General features: G+C 34.1%; 1 protein-coding gene across 2 annotated transcripts; it reads right to left on the bottom strand.

Moving 5' to 3' along the window:
• Positions 1-1063: 1063 nt before the first annotated feature.
• Positions 1064-11089, bottom strand: OR8G5 (olfactory receptor family 8 subfamily G member 5). 2 transcript variants are annotated; one of them, XM_077961011.1, is made up of 2 exons: positions 10830-11089; positions 1064-2365 (listed from the first exon to the last, which is right to left on the bottom strand). In XM_077961011.1, the coding sequence occupies exon 2, from the start codon at positions 2349-2351 to the stop codon at positions 1416-1418; it is 936 nt and encodes a 311-aa protein (XP_077817137.1). In that variant the 5' UTR covers positions 2352-2365; positions 10830-11089; the 3' UTR covers positions 1064-1415.
• Between the last annotated feature and the right edge of the window lie 404 nt (positions 11090-11493).

Genomic DNA, 11493 nt, shown 5'->3' with positions numbered 1-11493 from the left:
CTTATTATACAACAAGGCAAGTATATCTAATAACAATATATTGTATATTTGAAAATTGCTAAGAAAGTAGATTTTACATGTTCTCACCACAAAAAAATAATAAATTTATGAGGCAATGCATATGTTAAATAGCTTGATTTAGTCATTCCACGATGTACGCATATATCAAAGCATCAGTGCTGTATACCACAAATAATATAATTTTTTGTTTCAATTAAACAAGTAAATAAACAAAAGAATATAGATGCTATTTAATAATGTTTCAATGATTCATTAATTGTAACTAATGTAGCATATTAATATATGATGTTAGTAATAGGAAAAATTATATAGGACAAGGGAACTCTACTATCATCAAAAGTTTGTGATAAATTTAAAACTGTCCTAAAAATAATGTTAATTTTAAAATATGAAAAAAGTTTCATGGTGGATATTTAAAGTGGAATTCTGTTAATGCAAGTTGAATTTGAGCTTGCACAGAACTAACAGATGTGTAAGAGACTGAAGTGAGAGGTAGGCAGGTGATCTGACATGGGATGTCTGAGGTGTCCGGTACTATTTTCAATCAATATTATTTGAGTGTCTACTCTATGTCTTATTAGAGCTTAAGCCAACTCAACAGAGAAAGATTAAAAGAATAAGCATTTAAGTATCATATTATTATCATAAGTCATATGTGCTGAGAAGAAAAGGAGACAGTATCTGAGAGCAAGAAGAGAGGGATAGTGTACAAAGTAATTTAGTTGGAGTTTCGAAGAGGAGTTCTCTGAAGAAATAACATTTAAGTTTTTCTAGCCTTTACAAGTATATTTTTGTAGGTCTGATTCTGGCATACTTTATGTTGTGTTGATTACCCTGAGGTACATGGGCAATACCATTCCAATAGTTTGGTTTAGTTTAGAGATAGCAGCTGTAAGTAGAAGAAATACATTCACGCTAGCGTTTGTGTTGGCTCAAAACAATAGAATCCATGACTGATGGAGACCCTGACCAGCTCTATTTGATATGATTAGTGTAATGTGTTTTTAGATTTTCCAGGGAACAGCCCTTTAGAACTGAAGCTTAGTATTTTATCACCAGAAGAGAGTATTTTTATTATGTTGAGGACTATGTTTTAATCAATTACATGAAAGAAAAGGGGAAAGGGAATGGAATTGGCATTAGTGGGTTATGCCACTAATTCACTATGTCACCTTATTATTTCTTCTAAGAAAATATGTCTTCATAATCCTTATAAGAGAAAAAATGAGATGGAATTGGCGTAAAATAGACCATGTGCATAAGAAATAATGTCCGTAAAATCCCCCCAAATTAGAAAGAATGTTGACAGATGCGCTAAAGTGAAAGACATCATTTCATACAATATAATAGTCAAAAACTTAGATCTAATGCAATCATTTTCATAGTACTTCTGTTCATAAGAATGTTCTTTTCCCTAGCATTTTCTTCAGGGCGACGTGGACATCTTTATTCCTCAGGCTGTAGATCAGGGGGTTCAGCATGGGCACAACAATAGTGTAAAACACAGAGGACACTTTCCTCTGGTCCATGGAGCTGACAGATGATGGTTGCAGGTACATGAATGCTGCAGATCCAAAGAAGATAGCAACAGCCGAGATGTGGGAGCTGCAAGTGCTGAAGGCTTTGGACCTGCCCTCCGTGGAGCGAATGCGGAGGATGCTGGCAATGATAAAGAAGTAAGAGCTGAGGATGGTCAGGCTGGGGACAAGGATGTTAATTCCACTGAAGATTAAAATCAGTAACTCATTAACATAAGTACTAGAACAGGAGAGCTTCAAGATGGAAATAAGATCACAGAAATAATGGTTGATCACATCAAATTTGCAGAATTGAACCCTAAAAATACAGCCTATATGAGCTGACGCACACATCAGGCCTATTATATACACTCCTAAAATCAGAGAAAAGCTAGCCTTATTGGATATGATGACACTGTACAGCAAGGGGCTACAGATGGCCACATAGCGGTCATATGCCATTGCAGCCAACATGTGGCACTCTGCAATAGCAAAAATGAGGAAGAAGTAGAGCTGAGTCATGCATTCAGGGTAGGAGATGATGTTCTTCTCTGTCACAAAGTTCAGCAGCATCTTAGGGGTAATGACCGTGGAATGGCAGAAGTCAATGAAGGACAGACTGCTGAGGAAATAGTACATAGGGGTGTGCAGGTAAGGACTGAGCCCAATCAGTGTGATCATGCCCAGGTTCCCCAGCATTGTGACTACATAGATTCCCAGGAAGATGAGGAAGAGGGGCAGCTGGAGCTCTGACTTCTCTGTTAGCCCAACCAGAATAAACTTAGTCACTAAAGAATGGTTTTCTGCTGCCATTCTTTGATCAGTTTCTGCAAGGGAGAGAAAAAACATGGTATTTGGGTGAATTGTATTGTTATTCTCCTTTTGTAGGAAAGGGACCCCTTGTTTATATATGATCATTTAACTCTGGTTCAATTAACTGAAGCATAATTTATCCCAATTTAGCATGTATTAATCTTTATTTTCTAGTAACTGGTATTTGATATTATAATATTTTACCTATGTTTATAGTAATTAAAAACTTTGAGTGTCTATTTTCTGTTTTGAATATTTCAATGGTCTCCAATATTTTTAAGCTAATACTTGCAAACTTAAATTCTTAGAGAAGCCAACGTAAACAAGTAAAAATGACTGAGTGACAACTTGGGGAGAACAATCCCTGTCTACAGACAGTAACCTCTAATAACCTGAAACTAATTCCTGTCAGGGATGAACAGAAGTCTTATTATTATCAGACTTCAATGTTTTATGTAATTATCAAGAAATCTAGATTTGTACATCAAACATTCATATTTTCAGATACTATTAAAATGAAATAACATTTATAATTATCATTGTGAATATCTATCAGCTGTAGTGGTGACAATTCTATGATTTGTCATCTCTGAGCTACAGTGAAGTATCTCTGACATCCCTTGAGGGAAATAGAATGAGCAGTTGTTGAATGGACAGGCTCTAAAGTCAAAGTGCTTGTGTTCAAATTCTGACCCCATCATTTACTAATCAATACCCCGAGCCTGTCAAATAGCCTCTTTGTGTCATGACTTTCAAACCTGTAAAAGAGAACATTATTACCTATCTAAATAACATTTGCAGACTCATAAATCAGTAAGTGAAGAAGGTCAATCTTATGTTGTTAATGTCTATCAAGAGGGTAACAATGGGAAGATAGTAAGAAATTACTGATTTCAACGTACAGAAACAACAATCTTATTACCTCAGTATTTCCTTTCATTTTCTTCAACTTTTGTGAATTAGAAGAGAGTAAAAAGTAGAGACACACAATTAAAAAACAGAATTACAAGTGTGATCCCCTTTCTGTTAAACAGTGAATAAATGATATGGCTATTGGATTCATTAAAGTTACATTTCAAATGAATGAGTCAAATTATTTAAAAAAATACAAAGTTTAGAAAATCTATACATTTCTTAACACATTTCTACACCAAAATAATTCTGAAATCAATCAGATCTGAACGTAAAAACTAACTATAAAACACCTGGAAAAACAACTGGTAAAATCCTTGATATCTTGGAAAAGTTTATGATTTCTTAGAAAGAAATCTTAAAAGCGAAAGAACTAAAAACTAACAATGGTTTGATTATATTTCATCAAAATTAATGACATTAAGAAAACGAAATGGCAAGCTCAAGGTAACACATATGCTGACAAAGGACTTTTATCTAAAATATCTAAATAACATATGCAAATAATAGTACAAAGACAACCAAATATTAACAACTGGTGAAATACCAGAAGAGCTATCTCACAGAAAAGATATATGACTGGTCAGTAAATTTGTGAAAATATATCCAATGTTTTTAGTAATCAAGGAAATGAAAATTAACACCATAATGAGACAACACTACAGACCATGATAGATTAGAAAAAACAGAACAAAAAAACATCTGAAGATTTCAGGTGTTGGTGAGGAGCATCTCTACTTGTCATACAAAGCTGGCGGGGAGTGTGAAATTGTTCAACTGTTTTGGAAAAGAGTTTGCCAATTTCTTATAAACTTAAACAGACTTTAACTAAATAAATCCAGCAATTCTGCCTCTTAGTATTTACCCAAGAAAAATGTAAACGTTTGTCTACACAAAGACACGTACAAAATGTACATGGCAGCCTTATTCAAAACAACCAAAAATTAGAAAGATTTTTTTCTCTCCCTTGCAGAAACTGATCAAAGAATGGCAGCAGAAAACCATTCTTTAGTGACTAAGTTTATTCTGGTTGGGCTAACAGAGAAGTCAGAGCTCCCGATGCCCCTCTTTGTCGTCTTCCTGGGAATCTATGTGGTCACAAAGCTGGGGAACCTGGGCATGATCACACTGATTGGGCTCAGTTCTTACCTGCCCCCCTATGTACTATTTCCTCAGCAGACCTACTCAACAGATGAGTAGATGCATGAGTTGTGGTGTGTGTATGTGTATGTACATATACATTAAATTGAATACTATTGAGAATTTAAAAAGTAAATATAAATTACAAATACGTTTATTAACATGAATCTCAAAAACATTATATTTCTTTGCAACAAATATTCGACCAGAAATCCCGAATGTATAGAAGTATTCATCCGCGTAGCTCTCTAGATCTACAGGTATTTTGTGTGTAAGAAAGTTCAGTAATGGAATGAATTATTTAATAGATATCATATATTCAGATTGTATCTTTCTTTTTAGTTTTTTTAATTGAATTTTCAATTCAGTTGCTTACTTTACAAATTATGAAATATTTTACATTATGTTTTTCATAATTTCTTTAACATTTAAAAAATATTTGAAGGTTATGCAAAATTTTTTGCTTCTTCATTCCTGAATCCAATAAATTAAGGTTATCTTTTTGTCTTGATCATTTATGCTAGAAGTTTGTCAATTTTATTAATCAATTTTAATAAGTTAACTATTTACTATGTTGATTTTATGTTAATATTTATTTTTATTTAAATTATTTCTAATAATTTATTTTATTTTTATTCATTTCATTAGCATGATTTCCTGTCCTTTTCCTAGATTTTTGAACTGAACCTTAATCAACATCTTCTATTTATGGTCTTTTCTAATATGTGCATATAAGGTATAAATTTCCCTGTCAGCCCTACTTTAGCTACTGGTCACAAGTTTTGATATATCAAACTTACAATATTATACAGTTTAAGACACTTTATAATTTCTTTTTTATATTTGTGTTGTTCCATGGATTATAGAGAAGTGAACTGTTAACTTTACGGAAGTTGGGCTTTTAAAAATGTCTGTCTTAACTTCATAGGAGCTAATGAACATACTCTGAATCATTGAAGTTATTTCAAATTGTTGAGATTTTCTTTATAATACAACATATTGTCAGTTTTTATAAATATTCCAAACACATCCTAAAAGAATACATTGCCCGATTTTGTGGTCCCTTAATACATACATTTCAATGATGTTCAATTCACTAATTATGTTGTTGAAATATTTCATATGCATAGTGATATTTTTGTCTGATGTTCTAACAGTTAGTAGCTAAGTATGTCCATGTCTCCCACTCAAATTTCTGATTTTTAAATTTCTTCCTTTAGTTGTTGAATCTTCAACAAAATCTTTATTGTTATGGAATACAGAAAGTTATATTTAATCATTTGTCTTGCTTAAATCTTCCTTTGTCTCATGTCAGCATTTTTAGCATTGTCAGGCTATCACAATACTTTTTAAGTTAATGTTTGCACAGCATACTATTTTTTACTCCCTTACATTAGATTTTCTGTTTCTTTATATTAAAATTTGTTTTTAAAAGAAGCACAAAATAATATCATATGAAATAGCAATAACTTAGCACCAAATACCTCAAAATATAAAACAAAACTTATACAATGGCTATAGATTAAAACTTTTAAGTAATCTTAAGATAAGCTAGACAAACTTAAGTCTCAACCAATGGATGGATGGATAAAGAAAATGTGGTATACGTATTTAATGGAATACTATCAAGCCATAAAGCAAATGAAATCCTGTAATTTGATGGTTAAGTGAAATAAACCAGGCACAGAAAGACAAATATTTTATGTTCTCACTCATATGTGGAAGCTGGAAAAGCTGATCTCATGGAGATAAAGAGTAGAATGATAGTCACTAGTGGCTGGAAAGACTGGCTGGGTGTGGAATTATGAAGAGAAGTGGATTAATGGGTACATGACATACAGTTAGATAGAAAGATAGTTCCTAATGTTCAATAACATAGTAGGGTGATTATAGTTAACAACAATATATCGTGTATTTTTAAATAAGTAGAAGGTTTAAAATGTTCCCAACACAAAGAAATGATAAACGTTTGAGGCAATGGGTATCCTAAATACCCTGATTTGATCATTACACGTTGTATGCATCTATCAAAATACCACAGGTACCTCATAAATATGTACAATTATGTATCAATTAATTTTTTAAAAACCTTAATAAGAGAAGAGATTTACCATATCTGTGGATAATAAGATTCATTATTATAAAGATATTAAGTCTCTTAAACTTATGTATAGATTTAAAATAATTCAATTCCTGGATATAACATCTAAACAGACGATCGATATGTTTAAAAAATACATCAATATATAATTTTTTTTTAACTTTTATTTTAAATTCAGAGGTACATGTTTAGGTTTGTTATATCGGTAAACTTGTGTCATGTGGGTTTGTTGTACAAATTATTTACTCACTCAGGTATTAAGCATTGTACCCATTAGTTAGTTTTTTCTAATCCTCTCCCCCCTCCCACCCTCTGCCCTCCAAAAGGCCCCAGTACGTGTTGTTAACCTCTATGTGTCCATGCGTTCTCATTGTTTAGATTCTACTTGTAAATGAGAACATGCAGTATTTGGTTTTCTGTTCCTGTGTTAGTTTGCTAAGGATAATTGTCTCCAGCTTCATCCATGTCCCTGCAAAGGATATGATTTTGTTCTTTTTATGGTTGCATTGTATTTCGTGGAGTAAAAATGCCTATCAATAATAGACTGGATAAATATATCATTCTTATGCCTTTGTATCCTCATAGCTTAGCTCCCACTTATAAATGAGAACACATGACATTTGGGTTTCCATTCCTGAATTACTTCACTTAGAATAATGACCTCCAGCTTCATCCAAGTGGCTGCAAAAGTCATTATTTTGCTCCTTTTTGTGGCTGAGTGGTATTCTATGGTGTGTATTGAAATTTTAAAAAATTATTTAAAAAGAAAAAATGCATTACTATGAGAAATATATCAACAAATTCCTGAAGAGAACATTTAGCTACTGCTTTTTATGTCTGAGGATTTATGGAAAATATCATCTTAGTGCAATATCAAAGGGGAGTCAAGATATTGATTCTCAAAAGTTTACAATTATTGTACTCAAACTCAAGATGGACGTTATAGCCTTCATTCTCTATATCCCTTTCTCAACATCTGTATGTAAGATCAGTAAATGCCTTGCTTTCTAGAATACAGCTTGTCTCAATCAGAGAATTTTACATCAACACTAATATTTCAATTGCTTGGTGTGAATGTGCTGTAGACACAGTTTATCTTTAATTTATACAGGCAGGTGGCACAGGCTTTCAGAATATGCACTGGACAAGAAAGAGTTATGGGAGGCTTGTTGCTTTATAGTCAGATGTAGAAGAAAATATTTGAACACAAAGAGTGTTTGTTAATTCGGGTATTTCCCAATATGATTGATCATCACAGTCATCTAGAGGGATTGAAGTGTTTACAAAAAAAGGATTAATGTAAAAATGTAAACATGATTATAATGAAAAACAAACATTCCAGAATCACCTCCCTATACGCTCTGTCCTGTTTCCCAGAGACTATTTAATCTCTGTGGAATAGCTCCAACAAACAGTTTCTGTTTCTAGTTCATCCGAAATTTACTGCTATAGTTCTAAGTAATTTGTTCATATTGCTATTTGTAGAATTAATAACTTTGAGCATTATAAATTTCCAAACTGCATGTGGTTTTACTTTAGTTAAACTAGTACTGCTACCCCCTCTGTAATTCTGATAATTGATAGTTGTATTCTAGTTCAGATATCTTTTAGTAGTTTCTGAAACTTTGAAAATATTTTCAAATCTCTTTGTCAACTTTCAAATTTTTTTCCTGTTTGTGTTGTTTAATATAGATTTTCTACCACTCTACCAGATTAATGAATCAGAATCTTTGAGGTTGAGGTTTGGAGATCTGACCTCTCTGAAAAATAAAATAAAATAAATAAAAATAAATCACACAGATAACACTTCTAAATCAATGATGATGATCATCCAGGTTTGAGAAAAGAATCGAAACAAATTAAAATGTAGCAGAGAAAATATTTATTAACTTCTAAGCTTAGTTTAAAAATTAATTCTTCCCGTATAAGATATCTGGGTTGAGTGTAGTTTATATAAAAGCATAAAGACATTTTTTTAAAATAATCCAATGGAGTCCATAGAATAATAGATGATAAGGAAAGCAATTGAAAATTCATAGCTTATTTATTAAAAGACAATTTCTAGAGTATGATGAGTCTTAATCCCAATAAGATCTCTGACATAGCTTCCCAACTCATGTGCCATGGACTTAGAATGTGTTATAATGGCGCTAAAGTGCTGGTGTTTAGTCCTTGGGGTCATGAAGAGAAGCCTGTGGCATCCATAGCCTCTTAGTGGTCAGCATTTGCCACAAGCTGGGGTAAATTTCTTACCCCAGATGCTATGCAAATATTACCATCTTCTATGGGCACTATGAGGTTAGCAAGTACTATTCTATGCCTATCATATTAAATTTTGAACTTTATGTTTAATGATGAATTTTTTAAAAAATTAATTAATTAATTAATTTTTTTGAGACAGAGTCTCGCTAGCTCTTGTTGCCCAGGCTGGAGTGCTGTGGCGTGGTCTTGGCTCACCACAACCTCCACCTCCTGGGTTCAAGCAGTTCTCCTGTCTCAGCCTCCCGAGTAGCTGGGCTTACAGGCACCTGCCACCCACCCAGCTAACTTTTGTATTTTTTAGTAGAGACAGGGTTTCGCTATGTTGGTTAGGCTAGTCTGGAACTCCTGACCTCAGGCATTCTGCCCACCTCGACCTCCCAAAGTGCTGGGATTACGGGTATGAGCCATGGAGCCTGGCCATGAATGTCTTTTTTAAGGAGGAACATTGACAAGATGAAAGGTGTATAGAAGCTGTGAAGAGCTTGGAAAATGTTTAAAGGTAATGAAATAATTAGCAGACACTTTTATACATTGAAAGGGAAACAAAAGAGAAGAAGTGTTTATTTTGTGTATGGTGTTTGACAGACTTAAGAATACACCCTGTAGATGTTGAAGATGCTAGCCACAGAGGAGATAATTCAACGGGGAAAGGTCTCAGAGAAGAAGAAAATAATGGGGTATGGATTACATATACAAGAGCTAGATTTAGAAAGGAAGGACTCTTTTTCCTAAGAGAGAAGAGAAGTGATGTTGGGGTGCAGAAAATGATTCCGCAAAATATGGCGCTCTGGCATGCTGAGTGCTTTCAAAGGCCTTGGAAATAAGCTTCAGAACCAAGGGCTGTCTCTGACCTTCTCCCACCTCCTTGTCTCTCAGATCCTCTTCCCCAAAGTAATGAGTGGGACTCTTTGGAATTTCCTTATCTAACTAAGCTTCTTTCCCAAAGAAATGCAGTTGTCTTAAGACCCCCTCCTTTGGAATCCAGGAAAGATAACCAGGAAAGATTAACCACCAGAGAAGAGACTGGGAGTCATCACCATGCACAGACAGACTTTTCATCTCTTATTCTGAAGGCAGCTCCAAGAGATGACCTGGGGGACTTTATCTGCATAATAAGACCGCCTGTGTCCCCATGCATTTCCACCCCTCACCTTCCATAACTTGTCCATCTCATCCAGCTTCCAAAGATAATCATTTACAGAATAATGTCTACCTCTTGGGTCCACACATCTCTCTTCCTTGAAGAGAGTATTTAAGCCTCAACCAGCTAGTCCTTCTTGAGTTTCATACTTTGTGTATGGCTTCCACATATATACACATTAATACATTTCGTATGCCTTTTTCTCCTATTAAAAAAGAATACACCCTTTAATCAATGTAAAGGTATTCTAATAATTTGAGATCTTAAAAAAGGAAGAGGCTATTTATTTCTGGCCATTAAATATATTTAACAATGTCATGATGATGATCCACCTTCAGAAAAATTAGGGAAAAGATGTTCTTAATTTATCTTATGATTAAAAGCAAATATCCAAGATCGCTCACCTCTTTCTGCTCTGAGGTCCTGTATCTTCCTCCTTTGTGAGAGAAACATTTGGCTTCAGTCAGTTCCTGGAATTTGTCACATTCACTTAGCTGTCTGCCTTTTTATTTACTGTTCCTTCTACTTAAAATAGTCTTACAAATTACTTTCTCTGTTGTCTGGCAAACATTTGTTTTCTTTCATATCATTCAAAACTGTAATAATCATAGAACCATTCTCTAATTCCTTGTAATTGATTGGACCTTTCTACTGCATGCTCAGAAAACTCTTAATTTCTAAACAGCATATTTTAAGACTGAACTGTACTGTAAGCCAGGCAGTGGATCAGACCTCTTCTCTTCTGTATTCACAGTATTAGCCCATATCTGGCATATCACTGAAAGTTTAAAAAGTGTTTTTAAGAGTAAATGATTGATTAAATGAATGAACGAAAGTACTCAGAAATATTTCCTACAGTTTTTACAGTGATTACTTCTAGACCTAATAGCATCAAATCATAGTGTGAGATGAACATACTCACCTTTCTTTTTCCTGAAACCTCAATTCCAAATTTTATTTGCAACTTGCTCTCTTTGACTTGGAGAATGGCACCGATGTTGGTGTTGGAAGTCGTAGGTACCATGTCAGCATTCTGCAGTCTTTAGTCCTGAGAAGGCAAAGCTTAAGACATCTCACTCACGTTTGAAATGAATCTGCACCACTGATCAGCATCTCCGGTTGTCACTTTTCAGTTTGTGTTTCTCTAGCTCTAGCAAACATCTTCACCTTTCACAGTGGCCTGAGAAGTTTTGGTTGCTGTACTGTGAACACTTGTCCTGGGTTTAGATATGCCAGGTACCAAATATCATGGAGACAGACATTCTCCAAGGATTTCCATTTCTCTAGGAACACAAGCACCTGAGAAAAGAAGCAATTACTGTTGGCATTTACCCAGTTGTCTAATTTTTCTCCAGGGGAATTTTTGTCAATTCTAAACTTGTCGATTAGCAATCAAGATTTGTGCCTATTGGCAATAAAGGATTTTGTGAAAAGGCATATTCTGATCCAGCAAGTCTGAGTGGGGTTTGAGATTCTGCATTTCTTAGAAACTCCAAGCCAGTACTATTTGTTCACAGCCCAGACTATTATTAGCTGATTTTAGAGGACCAAGATACTTCCTGAAAAGTTATATCTTACTCATATTA

The sequence above is a fragment of the Macaca mulatta genome, chromosome 14 (genome assembly GCF_049350105.2).
Source record: "Macaca mulatta isolate MMU2019108-1 chromosome 14, T2T-MMU8v2.0, whole genome shotgun sequence".
NCBI lineage: Eukaryota > Metazoa > Chordata > Mammalia > Primates > Cercopithecidae > Macaca > Macaca mulatta.
The sequence above is the reverse complement of the archived record's forward strand: the minus strand, read 5'-3'. Positions and strand labels throughout refer to the sequence as shown.

Excerpts from the sequence above, each read along its gene's own strand:
- OR8G5 (XM_077961011.1), bottom strand. The coding sequence starts at position 2,351 with ATGGCAGCAGAAAACCATTCTTTAGTGACTAAGTTTATTCTGGTTGGG.